Below are 18,383 nucleotides of genomic sequence, written 5' to 3' on the forward strand. Positions count from 1 at the left end.
GCCTTTGCAGACAACTGGCCTTAGGATAGAGCAGCCAAAACATGGCAGCAGAATGCATGCAGCACACAGCAGAGACACTCCCTGACGTGCCATGCCCCAGAACCTATATTACCTTGTCTCATAAAGTCTTTACTCTCAGGATCAGGACACATCACAGGCTTTTCTAACACACAGAAGAAGACAGAGACCTAAACAAAATGCCAAGATGGAACAATTCTTCCCAAAAGAAAGAACACACTAAGGTCACGGACAGAGATCTAATTGAAACAGACATAAGTAATATGCCTGATAGAGAATTTAAAGCAACAATCATGATGATACTCACTGGGTTTAAGAAAAAATGAAAGACTTAAGGGAGGTCTCTCCGGCAGAAAAAAAAAGAGTTAAAAAACAGTCAGGCAGAAACAAAAAATGCAATAAGCGACATTTGAAACAGACTGGATATAACGACTACAAGGATGTAAGAAGCAGAGGAAGAAACAAGTGATACAGAAGATAGAATTAGGGAAAATAATGAAGCTCAACAAAAGAGAGAAGAAGAATGATGCACCATGAGAGTAGAATTAATCAGGAAACCCGGTGATTCCATCAAACGTAATAATCTTTGTATCACAGGAGCCCCAGAAGAAGAAGAAAGAGAAAAATAGGCAGAAGGTTGATTTGAGGAAATCATAGCTGAGAACTTCCCTTACCTGGTGAAGGAAACTGACATCCAAATCCAGGAGGCACCAGAAACACAACAACAACAACAACAACAGCAACAAATCAGGCCAGCACCAAGACACGTAGGAGTTAAATTTGCAAAATATACTGATAAAGCAAAAATCCTAAAAGCAGCAAGACAAAAAAAGTCCCTAACTTACAAGGGAAGATCCATAATAATAGCTGCAGATCTCTCCATAGAAACTTGGCAGGTCCGAAGGGAGTGACATGATGTATGCACTGTGCTGAATGGTAGAAGTCTGCAGCTGAGAATACTCTCTCCAGCAAGGCTGTCATCCAGAATGGAAGGAAAGTTAAAAGAGTTTCCCAGACAAACAAAACTGAAAGGAGTTCAGGGCCACTAAACCAGCCTTGCAAGAAATATTAAAGGGGACTCTCTAAGTAGGAAGGAAAGCCCAGAAAGGACAAAGACAGAAAGGAACAGAGAAAATCTCCAGAAATAATAAGAAAAGAAGTAATAAAATGGCATTAAATGGGTATCTATCAATAATCACTTAGTTGTAAATGTACTCAATGCTCCAATAAAAAAGCATAGGGTATCCAAATGGTTAAAAATAAAGAGCCCCCCCAAAACAAAACAACACCAAACAAAAACAAAGAGGAAACAAGAGCCACCTCTATGCTGCCTACCAGAGACTCATTGTAGATATAAAGACAACTGCAGATTGAAAATGAGGGGATGGCGAACCATTTATCTTGTTAATGGACATCAAAAGAAAGCTAAAGTAGCAATAATTATAATAGATAAACTAAATATTACTTTATTTCTTAATTTGAGGGAGTGAAGAAAATCTTAAGCAGGAGAAAGGGGCAGAGAGAGAGTGAGAGAAAGAGAGAAAATCTTAAGCAGGATCCATGCTCAACATAGTGCTCAATCCCACAACCCTGGGATCATAATCTAACCAAAATCAAGAGTCAGACCCTCAACTGAGTGAGCCATGCAGTGCTCTAGAAAAATTAAATTTTAAGCCGAAACCTATAACAAGAGATGAAGAAAGGCTGTGTATCATAATAAGGGGAACTATCCAACAAGAAGATCTAACAATTGTAAATATATTTGCCTCCAACTTGGTAGCACACAAATATATAAAACAATAACAAATGTAACAGAACTAATTAATAATAATACCATAATAATAGGGGACTTTGACACCCCACTTATGTCAATGGACACATCATCTAAGCAGAAAATTAACAAGGAAATAATGGCTTTCAATGACACACTGCATCAAATGGACTTAACAAACATGATTCCATCCTAAAGCAGAATACACTTTCTTTTCAAGTGTATGTTGGACATTGTCCAGCATAGATCACACACTAGATCACAAATCAGGCCTCAATAGGTACAAAAAGATTGAGATCATATGATGCATATTTCCCACCACAACACTATGAAGCTTGAAGTCATCCACAAGAAAAAAAATTGGAAAGACCACAAATTAATGGAGGTTAAGCAACATGCTACGAAAAATGAATGGGTCAACCAGAAAATCAATGAAATTTTAAAAAATACATGGAAACAAATGAAAATGAAAACACGACTATCCAAGACCTTTGGGATGCAGGAAAAGTGGTGCTAAGAGGGATGTATATAGCAAAACAGGCCTACCTCAAAAGCCCGAAAAATCTCAAATGAACAAACTAGACTTACATCTAAAGGAGCTAGAAAAAGAAGAACAAATCAAGCCTAAAGCCAGCAGAAGAAGAGAAATAATAAAGATTAAAGCAGAAATAAAAGAGCTCTAAAAAATTAGAGCAGAAACTAAAAGAATAGAAGATATCAATGAAACAAGGAACTGGTTCTTTGTAAAAATTAATAAAATTGATAATCTCCTAGCCATACTTATCAAAAAGAAAAGAGAAAGAATCAAAATAAATAAAATCACAAACAAGAGAGGAAAAAAAAAAACCAATACCAACAACTAACAGAAATGCAAACGGGTATAAGGGAAAATTTTGAAAAATCATATGCCAACAAGTTGGACAATCTGGAAGAAATGGATAAATTCCTAGAAACATAAAATACCAAAACTGAAACAGGAAGAAATAGAAAACTTGAACAAACTGACAACCAGCAAAGAAATTGAATCAGTAATCAAAAATCTTTCAACAACAAAACTCTAGTGCCACATGGCATCCCAAGGAAATTCTAATAAACATTTAAAGAAAAGTTAATACCTATTCTTCTCAAACTATTCCAAAAAGTAGAAATGGAAGGAAAATTTTCAAACTCATTCTATGAGGCCAGAATTACTCTGATTCCGAAACCAGCAAAGACTCCACCTAAAAAGAGAACTACAGGCTAACATCCCTGATGCATATGGATGCAAAAATTCTCAACAAAATAATAGCGAATCAAACCCAATAGTACATTAGAAGAATTATTCTCCATGATCAAGTGGGATTTATTCCTAGCTGCACAGGTATTTTAATATTTGCAGATCAATGAGATGCACCACAGTAATCAAAAAAAGAAGAAGCACCATTGAATCCTTTCAATAAATGTACAAAAAGCATTTGACAAAGGACAACATCCATCATGATAAAAACCCTCAACAAAGTAAGGTTAGAAGAAACATACCTCAAAATAATAAAAGCCATATAGGAAAATCCACAGCGGATATCATCCTCAATGGGGAAAACCTGAGAGCTCCTCCTCTAAAGTCAGGAAGAGGACAAGACGTCCCCTGTCACCACTGGTATTGAACTTAGTGCTGGAAGTCCTAGTACTGGAGCCAGACAACAAATCAAAATAAAAGACACCCCGACTGGCAAGGAAGAAGCCAAACTTTCACTATTTGCAGATGACATGATACTCTGTAGACTCCACCAAAACATTGCTAGAACTGATACATAAACTCAGTAAAGTTTCAGAATACAAAATCAACGTACAGAAATGTGCTGCATTTCTGTACACCAGTAATAAAACTGCACTACGAGAAATTAAGGTATCAATCCCATTTACAATTAGAATGAAAACCATAAGATACCTAGGAATAAACCTAACTAAAGAGGTAAAAGATCTGTACTCTGAAAACTACAAAACATGGATTAAAGAAATTGAAGGTGACATAGAAAAGTAGAAAAACATTCCATGCTCATGGATTGGAAGAACATATATTATTAAAATGTCTACATTACCGAAAGCAATCTACACATTTAATGCAATACCACCAGCATTTTTCACAGAGCTAGAACAAACAATCCTAAAATTTATATGGAACCACAAAATTACATGAAGAGCCAAACCAATCTTAAAACCAAAAAGCAATGGTGGAGGTATCACAATTTCATAAATCAAGTTATATTACAAAGCTGTAGTGATCAACACAGTGTGATACTGCCACAAAAACAGACACATAGATCAATGGGACAGAATAGAAAACCCAGAAACGAACCCACAACTATATGGTCAACTCATCTTCCCCAAAGCAGGAAGGAATATCCAGCAGAAAGAAGACGGTCTCTTCAACAACTGGTGCTGGGAAAAGTGGGTAACAACATGTTAAAACATACTAGACCACTTTCTTATACCATACACAGAAAATAAATTCAACATGAATGGAAGACCCTAATATGAGACAGGAAACCATCAAAATCCTCAAGGAGAACACAGACAGTAACCTCTTTGATATCAGCCTTAAAAACTTCTTACTAGGGGCGCCTGGGTGGCTCAGTCGGTTAAGCGTCTGGTTTCGGCTCAGGTCATGATCTCGCGGTTCGTGGGATTGAGCCCCGTGTTGGGCTCTGTGCTGACAGCTCAGAGCCTGGAGCCTGCTTCGGATTCTGTGTCTCCCTCGCTCTCTGACTCTCCCCTTCTCGTGCTATCTCTGTCTCTCAAAAATAAATAAAAAACATTAAAAAAATTTTTTTTTAATTTCTTACTAGATATGTCTCCTGAGGCAAGGCAAAAACTAAAGTAAGCTAATGGGACTTCATCAAGATAAAAAGCTTTTTTCTGCAGTGAAAGAAACAATCAACAAAACTAAAAGGTAACCTTCAGAATAGGAGAAGGTATTTGCAAAAGACAATCCTGATAAAGGTTTAGTATCCTAAAGATATATAGTACTTACAAAACTCAACACTCAAAAGAACAAATAATCTACATATAAAATGGGCAGAAGACATTAATAGACATGTTTCCAAAGAAGACATACAGATGGCTAATGGACACATGAAAAGATGCTCAATATCACTCATCATCAGAGAAATACAAATCAAACAACAGTGAGGTATCACCTCATACCAGTCAGAATGGCCAAATTAACAACATAGGAAAGAGCTGGTGTTGGTGAGGCTGCATAGGTAGGGGACCGCTCTTACTCTAGTGGTGGGAATGACGACTGCGGCGGCACTCCAGAAAACAGTGTGGGGCTCCCTCAAAAAGTTAAAAATTGGGGCGCCTGTGTTGACCCAGTTAACCATTTGACTCCTTATATCAATTTAGGTCGTGACCTCACAGTTGTGGGCTTGATCTACATGCTGGGCTCAGTGCCGAGTGTGGATCTGCTTGGATTCTCACTCTCCCTCTCTCTCTGCCCCTCCCCCACTAGCACAAGCTTGCTCTCTCTCTCTCTCTCAAAATAAACAAACTTTTTAAAAGCTAAAAATAGAACTACCTTAGGATCCAGCAATTACACTTCTAAGTATTTACCTAAAGCCTACAAAGATGCTGATTCAAAGGGACACATGCACCCCAATGCCTACAGCAGCGTTACCAACAAGAGCCAAATTGTGGAAAGAGCTCAGAGGTCCATCAGCTGATGAACGGATAAAGAAGATGTGGTGGAAATATACAATGGAATATTATCCAGGCAGAAAAAAAGAGTGAAATCTTATCATTAGCAAAGATGTGGAAGCAAATAGAGTATTATGCTAAGTGAGATAAATCAATCAGAGGAAGGCAAGTACCAAATGATTTCACTCATATATGGAATTTGAGAAACAAAACAGATGAGCATAGTAGGGAGAAAGAGAGGCAAACCGGAAAACATATTCTTAACTATAGAGAACAAACTGAGCCTTGCTGGAAGGGAGGTGAGGGGTGGGGGAGCACGAGGGGTTAAATGAGTGATGGGTCTTCGGGAGGGCATTTTCTGGATGGAAGTGATGAATCACTAAATTCTACACTGTATGTAAACTAACCGGAATTTAAATAAAAACTTGAAAAAAACCAATGACTGTAGTGATTCAAAGGTGGTGGCAGACATATCTCTGCAAAAACACCAGCTGATGATGGAAAAAATGAAGACTTTCGTGAACGTTTAGCTGTGAAGTCTGAGAAGGTATAGAATTAATCTGAACATTTGATTACTAGGGTCACTAACCATTTTGCTTCCAAAATGAGATTTTCTTCATTCTTGAAAACACTGAGCAATGCCTGTGTAAAGGGAAAAATAACATAGACACTTGATGATAATTTTGTATTATTATTGGTACAATAAAAACATTTTAGTTTTCATGAAATAAACTGTTTACTTTTTAAAAATACATACCTAATTGTATTTGAACAGAATTTTCTAATTGAGTTTGCTGTAAAATATCCACATTCATAAATGCTTAGGGTATGTGATATATTCAGTGTTCACGGTGTTCTCCCCATTTTGGTAAATATTTTTACATTTCTCTTCCAGAATCTTTTACAAATGTATCTTTCTATCACTAATTTTGAGAATTCTCTCTACCACAATATTTTTTCTAAGAAATGTATTTATGTATTATTTAGCCTTTCACTTAACAGTATTATGTAAAAGTCTTATTTTCTTCCTGTATTTTGAATTGTTTTTCAATGTTCAAATAATGTTATTCCTCATATTGTCTAAGTGAATGATGAACACCAGCCTTCTGGGGTACGATTGTAATACCCAAGTTTCCAATATCGCCCCGAAAAACCAGAGACTGCCAGGGAGACCGAGTCACGCATGCAAAAGCAAAGGGCTTTCTTATTATGGGCTTATAAGCTCGGGCTCGCAGACTTTACCACCGCAGCAGATCCGTGCTGAGAGCCCCGAACACAGGGCGGGCAGGGCTTTTATGAGTTTGGGAAGGGGGAGTTACAGGAAATTGTGACACAGGTACAGTGATCCAATCATTATTATGACAGCAGGTTTAGCCATTCACATTGCCTAGAGCATTTGTTACTTTTGGCGGGACCCAATCACAACATTTAGAGTATTGGCCAATCACAGAGTGGGCCCAGGACCCTCACGTAGGGCGTGACTAGCCTTCTAGGCCTCTAGGAAAGGTAAAGGTGTTAGCCGGCCTTTCCTGATTAGGCGTTACAAAGGTGGTCCCTCTTGCCTTGGGCAACGTGTGCCCTTCTACTGTCCGTCCCAGGGAGGCGGTTTCAGACCTGCGTCCTGGCACTATATGAAGAGCCGAAAACATAACCCGCTTACCCTGGAGCGGCCAATAAACGTTGGTCAGTTAACGACAAGGGCGCCCAGCTACACATTTTTAGGAAGAGGGAAGGAACCTGGATTTCTACAGGAGTCCCCCAATTGTCACAGCCACAGACTGAATTCACATTTGAGAAAATTCTGAACAAACGCACAAAGTTGACCTAGGAGGAGATCTGTTTCATGATGGATAAAGGTGCAAAGATACAAACCAAAATAAAAAGAAAATTTTCAACATTTTAAAGGGAATCCTTGCATATGAGGAACACATTTTTTCTTTCCAAAATTCACTTATTGCTCAGTATTACATGGGGCACCTGGGTGGCTCAGCTGGTTAAACATCTGACTTTTGATCTCAGCTCAGGTCTTGCTGTCAGGGTCCTGAGTTCAAGACCTGCATTACACTCCACACTGGGTGTGTAGCCTACTTAAAAAAAAAAAAAAATCAGTATTAGATGGTGAAATATGGGGGCTTTCCCAAATCAAGAAGGATATCCCCTTATCAAGTCTTCCAGGCAGAATCCTTTTAATAGGGCAAAATAATAGCTAAAAGATAGATTTAAATTCCCAAAAAAGAAGAGGAGAATCTGCATTTACTATTATAAACCTAGGATAAATTTATAGGCAATTATATGTGATAAAAGTAAACGATGAATTCATAGAAGGAATTTAGTTAACAGAAATAACTCTTTTAAATTATTGAAAAAATAAAATATTAGAGATTTAGTTAAAAACTCACAGCAAACATTTCTAGTTTTAATCTTAGATCAAAACATAAAAAACGGCAAATCTGTTAGATAAAAAATATTGCAGGGGAGGCTGAGCGGCTAAGTCAGTTAAGCAGCCGACTCTTGATTTTTGTTTGGCTCAGGTCATGATCTGATGGTTCATGGGTTCAAGCCCCGCATCAGTCTCTGTGCTAACCTTATGGAGACTGCTTGGGGTTCTTTCTTTCCACCCCCCCCCGCCCCTCCCTCTTTCTCTCTCCCTCTCTCTCTCAAAATAAATAAATAAATAAATATAATAAATAAACTTTTTAAAAGTCTATACAAATTGAGACAGTGTGATTGTGGCACAGTGAAATAAAATGATGTCCCTATATAGTCATTTGATTTGTGCAAAAGATTACACAAATATCCATGTGGGAAAATGACTCCCACCTTCCTTTATTTGGTATTATAAAATGGAAGCATGTAAATTTGCCCTTCCAGATGCACTGGAGGTTTTCACAACCACCTCTCCAGTTACTTACGGACCCACAAATTAAACTAGCATCCAGACCTCATAAAGCTCAGAAGTCTTTCCTAGAAGACCTTGGGCAGCAACACAAATCCGGCGAACCCGAATGAGACATGGAAAACTGCCATCTGTCTCCGCCATCGTGCTGTCCGTCGGAGACACAGACAGCTGAGGCTCCCGTGAGCTTAATCCTTCCATGTTGGTAGAACACAGCTGTGTCCTCAACACACTCCACACAATGAACAGAATCCCCAAGATTAAAAATAGCTCAAAGAATGAGCATTTTCTTATTGTACAAACACGAGGTACAAGAGGCATATGGTTCCAGGGCTGGATGACACAAGACTGTGGACATCCACAGGGAGCATCTCACGAGACCAAAGAGTCCATGAAGACAAACCTCTGCAAACTGCCAGGAAAACCCATCTCATGAACGACTCCTTCCACACCTAACCCAGACGAAACAGAGGAAATGAGGCCCCCGATGGGCCATGAAGGCCAATCATGACTGCGAGGGACAGTGGAGACAGCATGAAGTTCACCTGCCTGAGCATGAAGTGACAGACACACACTGTGGGACTTTGCCAGATGGTAACGGTGGGGTGGCTTTGCCACTGGCAAGGGGACACGGCAGTTTACAACATGCAACACAGCTCCTGAACGCACCTCACATACCAGGTGCTCCCAAGGAATCTCCCCCACGTGGATGTGCACAAATGTGAGCTACAACTTGTGGACGAAGACCCCCTCACAGAGCCTGGTCTCAGAGCCTTGTTCTGGGAAGAGTGGTCAGGCTGAATGAGGAGACACCACATCGGCTGTACGGCTGACGCCTCGGTCCAGCGTGACTTTCCAGTGCTGAAAAAGGTTTGGACTTTGGGTGAAGGCTGTCCTGTGTCTGATGCACATGATCCCTGCTAGGAATTCTCAAATGTACTATAATTTGGGAGCACTGGCTAAAGGATTTCCCACATTTGCAGCAGTATTAAGTCTTCTCTCCTGTGTGAATCTTCTGATGGAGAACAAGCGTGTGTCTGCGGTTAAACTCTTTCCCACATCTGCTGCACACATAAGGCCACTCTCCACTATGAACTTTCCAGTGCCGAATCAGATTTGGCCTCTGCATGAAGCCTTTCCCACACCTGCTGCACTCGTAAGTGAACTCTCTGGTGCTGAAGGAGCTTAGAGACATAGCTGAATGCTTTCCTGCACCTGCTGCACTCATAACCACTGCTGTGAGCTCTCCAGTGGACATTACGGTGGGAGCTCTGGCTGAAAGCTTTCCCACACTCGCTGCACACGTAAGGCCTCTCTCCAGTGTGAGTTCTCTGGTGCAGAACGAAGGTATGTTTGCGGCTGAACTCTTTCCCGCATGTGCCGCATACATAAGGCCTTGCTCCTGTGTGAACTTCTTGGTGTCTAATGACGTTAGACTTACTATTAAGGATTTTCCACAATTACTGTACTGATAGAGTCTTTAGCCTGTGTGAACTCGCCTGTGTTCAATGAGGCCAGAGATTTGTCTGAAGAATTTCCCACATTCGCTGCACTCGTAAGACTTTTCTCCAGTGTGTACACTCTCATGTTTAAAAAGGTCACAGCTTTGGCTAAAGAATTTCCCACACTGGCCACACTCATAAGGCCTTTCTCCAGTGTGGATTCTCTGAGGCCACTTAAGTGTGTCTTTGCGGGTGAACACTTTCCCACATTCAGTGCACTCGTGACGCCTCTGTCCAGTGCAAAAGGGCTCCCCCAAGCCTGGTCCTCTTGTAGGGCTTCGAAGTCACATGGGGGACTTGGTGCTGAAGGTGGCCAGAGCGGGCTGGCAAGTCCATTCTACCCTCAGTGTACGTGGAGGTCTTCTCTGATGTGCGGAGTCTGCAGCTTTTCCTGAAGGCCCTGCCCTCATCTCTTCGGAAGGGCCTGTCTCCAGTGGGCTGCTTCTGGTGCTGACGGAGCCTTGCACTGCGCCACCATTGCTTCCGACATGCCCCCCTCGTGTGTGGTTTCGGCCTGGCTTCTCCCTGCTGCGGTTCAGTCAGGTGGGAGATTTCTTTTAGTACTGAGCCAGAGCTGCCACATGCGTGGGTCTTCAGACCTGCCTCGGGAGTCCTGACCTGTGACCCTCCTGAGGGGACAGAAGATGCACCCTCCTCCGCTGCACACCAACCTTAAAGCAGAGAAGAGTTGCTGACTTGTATGCTGGATGCTGGATGTGGCAACCCCGTCACAAACACATAGATGACGTGCACAGGAACACATCAGTGGGACTGTTTACGGGACAAGGGAGGTAGGGGCAGGTTAAGGAAGGGGCTACAACGCAGAACTGGGTCTCTGAAGGTCACAGTACGACGGAGGCCCCCTGAAGACAAGGAGACATGGACAGAGTACAGCGAACAGCTTCCAGGAGGGATCTGGCAGCTGAGACAGCGGAGTGCAAGGCAGAGGGCACGTGCAGGCCCAGGAAGATCCACTTACAGGTGTAGAGCCGGTGCTCGAGGATTATTCAAGGGCACGGGCACATCTCAGGACACACAGTCAGCACTGCAGAACAATGCAGACCGAGCAGGGGAGAAGACCAGGTGCAGGGCAAGAAGAGACGTTAAGGAGCTTCAAGTCAGACAGGAAATAAGCTATAAAGTCAAGAACGGGGAAGGAAGGGAATACAGCCTTGAAACCAAGCACTGGTGTGAAAAGTTAATGTTGCCCGTTCTGAACCCCGCTGTGGTATCATGTCCCTCCCCCACATGCACTCACCAGGTCCAGGTCCCTTCTGAGCCTCTCTTTCTGTGGCTGGGGTCGCATCCACCTGTTCAGGCAGCCAGGGATCCTCCCTTTGCTTCAGTAGTGCAACAAAGCGTGATGTGGAGGGTGCAGTCCCTAAGGGGGACACAGGACAGGTGAGCAGCCTCTACTGGCCAGAGCAACTCATCCCATGATGCTCCACAAATTCAAAAAACAAGTATTACCAACACAAAAACCTTGAAGGAAAGTTTTGCAGGCACAAAGGTCCTGTAAACTCCTGGTATAATTAAGCCCCAGAAAACATCACCTAGAGAAGGGGAGCAGAACCTTAGGCACAGAGGTACCATAGTTCTGAACAGATGCACGAGCCCAGAAAATGACTGAGCTGATGGGACCCCTGGGGCAAACCTCACGCTGTGACTCCGAAAGCCTTAGCTGCACGGCTTCAGGACTGGCTCGCAGAGAGGTGAGAACACTCTGTATGGCTCAGAGCTGGCACCCACAGCACCTCCTCCAGGAAGCCTGGCAGGGAAGTGGTGCCCGTGATCTGACCAGCACTCCATGGGGCAAAAGAGAAAGAAGATGGGATTGGTGTGTGGACCTTCCCCTGAGAGGCTAAAAGTGCAAAGTTCTCGAGCATCACATCCTGATACAAAAGTCTCTGAGAATCATCAAGGAGCATCCATTCTTCCCACGAGAAGTACACAAACGTCCTCCGAGATCACACAGCCCTGCAAGGACATAGCCAGCAGGGTCCAGGAAAAGTCTCTTGACTGAGCATCCCCGCTCTATCTACCCACAACAACGTCAGGCTCACCCACATGCCCATCGGCCTGCCGGTCCCCCTGCGGTGCCCTAAATCCTGCCTCCTAGACATAAACCTCGGCTCAGTGCTCCCATGGAAGCCCAGTAACAGGGCAGCAGGCCATCAGCTGACACCCTGTCCTCTAGCACGCGCCACTCCTCAGACCGCACCCCCCCCCCGACCTTCAGATGCCACCTAGCACCACCCTTCTGCCCACATCAGACCCTCACATGCTGCTCTGCACACGGCACGGAGAGAACGTGTGGCAGCACACTGGGGATCGCATCTTGGAACAAACCTCGAGTGGCCCCGACTGCCCGAGGAAAGCCCCCGTTCCCGCTTTGAAGGGCCCTGGATCTGGACCTTTTCTTCAATCCCAGGCACTCGGAACTACACGCCCATCTCAGGCACCTGCAGCCTTCCCCCAATTCTCTGCTGCACGCCGTGCTGGCTTCCTACAGCCGCTGCGACAAACCGCCACATAGTGGCTTAACACACACTCATCTCGTGCCGCTCTAGAGACTATAAACCCAAAACAGCACTCACAAGGACAAGATCAGGATTGGGTTCCTACTGGCAGTTCTACAGAAGACTCTGTTTCCCGACCTTTCCCAGTTTCTGAAGACCTCATGCAGTCCTTGCCTCCTTGCCCTTTTCTCTGGCTTCGAAGCCAACAAATGTTAGCACTCTGACCTCTGTTTGCTTCCTCAAATCGTCTTCGACTCTATCCTTCTGTGATTACCCTGAGCCCAACAGAGAATCTCCCATGTTATATACTTACTTTAATCATATACACAAAGTCCCTTACGCCATGTGATGTGACATATCCAGTGGCTCAGAGGAACAGAACATGGACATCTTTGGGAGGCCACTATTTCATCTATTATACACATGCTTTATCCTCACTAGTCACAACCTCCTTAACTCCAACCAATCCTCTGAATGTTAGTTTTACAACTGACCTCTCCAGTTCAGTTCATAGTGCAGTGTGTTCACAACTTTTGGGTCCTCTGGCTCCCTACCTTCTTTCTCACAATCCACCTGAAACAAAACAGGCTCTAATAGAGTAATAAACAGAAAATACAATATGGGGCGCCTGGTTGGCTCAGTTGGTTAAATGTCTGACTTCGGCTCAGGTCATGATCTTGCAGTTTGTGAGTTCAAGCTGTGCGTCGGGCTCTGTGCTTGCAGCTCAGAGCCTGGGGCTGCGTCAGATTCTGTGTCTCCCGCTTTCCCTGCCCCTCACCAGCTCCTACTGTCTCTCTCTCTCAAAAGTAAATAAACATTAAAAAAAAGAAAAAAGAAAAAAAAAGAAACCAGAACTTAAAGATGTGGAAAACTGTCAGCCTATCCACATTGAAAAAAATGAAAATGCAGTGTTCACAAGGAAACACTAAGAATGTGGCCAAGTGACTGATAAGGATATCAAAATGCATATGAACCAGACTTTATCAGCCATCTGCACAGAAGTCAGGTGCTATTCTTGAAGACAAGGGAAGAATGGCACTGCCCTGCCCAGCACCTCAGGATGATCAGATCCTCAGGGCTGCCATTCCCACCAACAGACCAGAAAGCATGGGCCAGTGGGGTAGAGTGACTTCAATGGGTGGGTCCACTTCCCTGGTTCAGGAAGGCCAGATGTCCCTACCAGGGCCTCAGGGAGGGGCTGCGGCAGAGAGCTGTAGAGAGAGGCAGCCAGTATTCAGAACAGCAGGGCCTGGACCCAAAGTGGTAGAGCCACCAGCCTGTGGTTCCAGTTTGGGAAGAGCTATAGTCCTGAATCCGCAATCCAGGAGAGCACCAGAGCAGAGCCCTGCTCCGTGGGCCCGGGCGGCACACCATCGAACCATAAAGTGTTCTTCAGGCTCAAGGCTTAATGAAATCTGCCTGTGTATTTTGCACTTACTTGCTACCTATCGCTTCTCTTCTTTCCCATTTCTTCCTTTTGGAACAGGAATCCCTGTCTACCTCTGTTCCACCGCTGTAGTTCGGAAGCACATAACTTGTTCGGTTATACAGGTTCACAGCTGGAAAGAAATCTGTTGCAGGATAAATCATACCTCAAGTTTCACCCACACCTGACAGAGATGATATTTAGATAAGGCTTTAGAATTCAAACCTGATGCATTAAGATCGGGGGGCTGCTGAAAGGGATGAATGCATTTCGCACGTGAGAAAGACATGAATTTTAGGAGCCAAGGGTGGAAGGCTATGGACTGAAAGTCTGTGTCCCCCCAAAATGCATGCTAAAATTCTAACCCTCAATGTAATGGTATCAGGTGAGGAGATTAGATCATGAAGGTAGGGCCCTCATGAATGAAATTAGTGCCCTTATAAATGAGACCCCAGAAAGCTCCCTGACCCCTTTTCCTATGTTAGGACACAAAGAGAAGGCAGCAGCATTAACCAGGAACAAGGTCCTCAGCAGAACTAGACCACGCTGATGCCTTGATCTGGACTTCCCAGCCTCCAGAAGTGCGAGAGATAAATGTATGTTTAACCAGCCAGCCACGCTGGTTTTTCACAGCAGCATGAAGACAATTCATTTCCATCCTGTGAACCACGGAGCTCTCCATCTCCCAAAATAACCAACTACAGGGGACCTGGGTAATACAAGGATTCAGGGAAAGACAAAACAGAAAGACACCAAAGATTGGTCCAGAACAACTCACACCCCATGCTATACCAGAGGAAAGAACACTGTAACAAAGAGAGCTTCAAAGGAGGATCTTGAAAGAATAGATTCTGATCCATGAGTAGTGACTGTCAGTAATGGCAACACCTGGCACAGGCAGGCATGAGGAAATGTCAGCTGGAGGAAGGAAGGAGACCTGGGCACACAGGTGTCTTGGATCTGGACACAAGTCACCTGGCCAGTGAGAGGGTAGGATTCACTGGGATGACCTCAAGACTCCTGGCCCTGCAGTCTTCCCTGGGAGTGTGAGGGAAGCAAGTGCGAGGGCTGCTAAAGGACAGAAGAGGGCAGTGCACATGCCTTCACCCAACCAACCACCGCACCTACCCAGGAAACTGAGGAAGGAGGCAATGCTCATGATCCCAATGTGGGAATATAGCTGTCCCTTGGGAAAGAGGATCTCAGGGCACAGGGGTACATTTGAAGGCCTTAGGGAGGTTCTGTGCCAAGTTCTCCAGCATCACATCGTGATACAGGCATCTCTCAGCCTCATCAAGGAGACCCTATTCCTCCCAGGAAAAGTACACAGCCACGTCCTCAAAGGTCACAGTGCCCTGCTGGGATGGTGGAAGATGAACCACAGAGTCCACTTCTGAGAAGACACAATCCCTTCCCCCACCTCTCTGCCCCATGCCCACCCTCCTTCCGAGCTCCTCAACTCAGAGGAGAAACTGTGCTCTGGTGCCACTGGTACCACTGTGTCTTGATGGACCCATTAACCATGGGGTCCAGACATAAGCAACAAGCAACATATGGCCTGGCATAAGGGATCTAGCTGCTCATATTTTTCTGCTACAGCCAAGGCCTCGATACCGGGTTCTGGAACCATCAGGTACACTCTCTTTCTGAGTATACATCATTCTTTATAGGGCACATCCTTTCCATCTCTGGACCCCACAGCCACATGCCCATGGCCACCATCACCTCGCTGGCCCACTCCATGTGGTCAGGCATGTCCCTGGATTCTCCACATGTCATTTGAGTTTTACTTAGCATCTCTTCATCCCACTGGTGAGGGTGGATTTCCCACCCTACAGATACGGAGATGGACAAACATGGTATCTGACACTGGCCAGAGGAGACTGACAGCAATTTATTAAGCACACATACTCACAGCGCAGGAGTGAGACATGCACACCACACAGGGCCACATGGAGGGGGAACTCCAGAAGAGAATGAAGAACAGAATGAACCACCAGGGGCCTGAGATGTAAGCTCTGTCGTATCAGGAAGGAGGTGAACCTTGGTTCCCACGGGAAGAGGTGATTGGCTTGTTACATAAACCCATGAATTGGTAGGAAACTGAAACCTACTGCAAAGAGATACACTGGAACTGCTCTAATGTCCTTGATGAAGAGAGGGTGTTTGGTTTAGAGAGCCGATCCGCAGGAACACGGGGGGACAGGACCTGGCACGCAGGCCATCCTAGCCATCCCACTTTCACCATACGTTAAGGGTGCCCATAATGGGTCCTGATTTTAGGCCTATGCTAAACTTGGCAGATGGCATCCAGACTATGCTTGACATAGTCAAACAGGACCCAGGAATATCACAGACATTCAACGGCTTCCTTAGTGTCACAGCACCAAAACCTAGTAAGATCTCCCTTCCCGGTTCCATTCCTTGCCTCCGACTCAACCACACAGAACCGCGTGCGGCTCTCCGATGCCCGGGGCCCTCTCCCACTCCTGCGCTCCCCTGTTGTCCTCTCAGTGGTCACAGCCTTCCTCATTCAGAGCTCAGCCCGCGGGTGGCTCAATCCAGCTTCAGTGACTCCCGCAGATGACCGCATGTGCTCCTGACGTTCTCGTTCAAGATGAATAAAATACCATAAGCCCCAGGAAGTTCTCCCAAGTCCCTGGTGTGTACAGAGAACGGTGAGTAGGCACCCGCTCTCGCCGGAGATCTTCCCTCCTTTTCTGCCTCTCCATCCAGCTCATGTCCGCACTTCTCCCGGAAGCCCTGCCACCTGCCAGACAACACCTACCCCGTCCCCACCCTCTGCCCCCACTGATAACCACTTGCTTCCTTCACCTGTGTTTGCAAAGCTTGATAACACCAGTCAGGGAGGTCTCCGGGCCGAGACCCAGGCCTCTGAACCCACCCTCCTTTCAGCTCCCTTTACAGCTTTACATGGTAACGTGAAGATCACCCCTCCTAAATGTGACCCACATTCATTCACTTGGTCCCACACAGCAGCCGCCACATTTTGGATGCTTTCATCCCGAATCGCTCCCGAGATTTCAGACCTATGTACTCAGCTGCCCACTTAAACGCCTCCCCTCAGTGGTCTTCACAACATTTCAGACTCTTAACAGGGTCAAAACACAGCTCCTGGTACCGCCAGTGAGTACTACTCCTATAACCAGTTCCTCATGGCAGATGATGCAGCTTCCACCTCTACTTTTTAAAAAAATTTTTTTACATTTATTTATTATTGAGAGACAGAGAGAGAGCATGAGGGTGGGAGGAGCAGAGAGACCTGTCAGCACAGAGCCCTAACCAGAGCTCCAACTCACAGACCACCAAGATCCTGATCTGAGCTGAAGTTGGATGCTGAACCAACTGAGCCACCCAAGCACCCCGTTTTTAAAAAGTTTTTATTTATTTATTGCGAGGAAGAGGTGGAAAGAGAGTGTGTGTGCATATGCAGGGGAGGGTCAGAGAGGGAGAGAGAGAATCCCAAGCAGGCTCCGCGATGTCAGCAAAGAGCCTGACTCCAGGATCCATCTCACAAGCCATGAGATCACCTGAGCCCTAATCAAGAGTCAGATGCTTAACCAACCTTCAGAGTCACCCAGGAGCCCCCATCCCTACTTCTATAAGACCAAAACCCAACTCTGAGTCCTGGTTCTCGCACCTTCAGCATTCACAAGAAAATCTAGCTGCCCCTTTCAAAACACAAATCCAGAATCCAATCGCATTTCAGCGATGGCTCTCGACCATTCACACTGGCCTGGACTTTGGCAGCAGCCTCCACCCTGGGCGTCCTTCTGCCTTTTCAAGCGCAGCCCTCGCCTACTAGCACGGCCTCCAGTCGGAGGCGGTGAAGACCCTGGTAAGACTGCTTCCCTCTTCCGATGCAAGCTTCGCACCACCTCCAGAGGAGACACCCAAGTTTTCAGGCAGCCACTGTGGTCCAGACTTTCTTCCGGGTGGGAACAAGGAGCTGGGGGACAGGAGTGCAGTATCACCTCTAAGAATTTGCACACCCTGGTATCAAATCTAGGAATAACCTTCCACGTCTGTTTACACTGCCGGGAACAGGCGCCCCTCCATATAACCCTGGCATGGACTTATGACACGACTTTCAGGGTCCCTAGGCCCGAGGACCGAGTGAAGAGCACTGAGTCCCCAGACAGCACAATCCACGGAACACGTGTCTCAGGGTGAGGGACTGAGCCACCCTCCGTTCCCTGGAGTTCCAGAGCCGCTTCTAAAGCCATGGGCTCTGTGGAAAGAGGCTAGTCTTGGACGAATGAGTCTAGGGACTCAGGTCTCCCTATACCCCTGCCCGGCCCTGGAATGGAAACTTGAGGCACAGACCTCAGTATCGCCCCTCAGCCCGCGCCCGCACCCGTCACGCCGGCGCTCAGACACGCGGCCCCGCCCACGAGCGCCTCCCGGCCGGGACCCCGGGACCTGGGCCGCAGGGACGCGAGCAGGCGCCCCGCGCTCGGGCCTTGAGGGTCTGGGTGGAGGGAGGGCGGGGAGGGCCCGGGGGCCGGGCGGTTACCTGAGCCGGGTCCCCACGCGCGGCGGCCGCCCTCCGACT

General features: G+C 45.7%; 1 protein-coding gene across 1 annotated transcript in view; it reads right to left on the reverse strand.

The window, feature by feature from the left end:
- Positions 1–8,260: 8,260 nt before the first annotated feature.
- The window catches only part of LOC115279933 (zinc finger protein 671-like), an 11,523-nt gene continuing 1,400 nt past the window's right edge, over positions 8,261–18,383 (reverse strand). Inside the window, 5 exon segments of the mRNA XM_029924429.1 lie at positions 8,261–9,520; positions 9,522–9,810; positions 9,813–10,107; positions 10,109–10,533; positions 11,121–11,243. Coding sequence (XP_029780289.1) covers positions 9,349–9,520; positions 9,522–9,810; positions 9,813–10,107; positions 10,109–10,533; positions 11,121–11,243 — 1,304 coding nt within the window. The 3' untranslated portion in view covers positions 8,261–9,348.

This window comes from Suricata suricatta, chromosome 16, assembly GCF_006229205.1.
Source record: "Suricata suricatta isolate VVHF042 chromosome 16, meerkat_22Aug2017_6uvM2_HiC, whole genome shotgun sequence".
In the NCBI taxonomy this organism is placed as follows: domain Eukaryota; kingdom Metazoa; phylum Chordata; class Mammalia; order Carnivora; family Herpestidae; genus Suricata; species Suricata suricatta.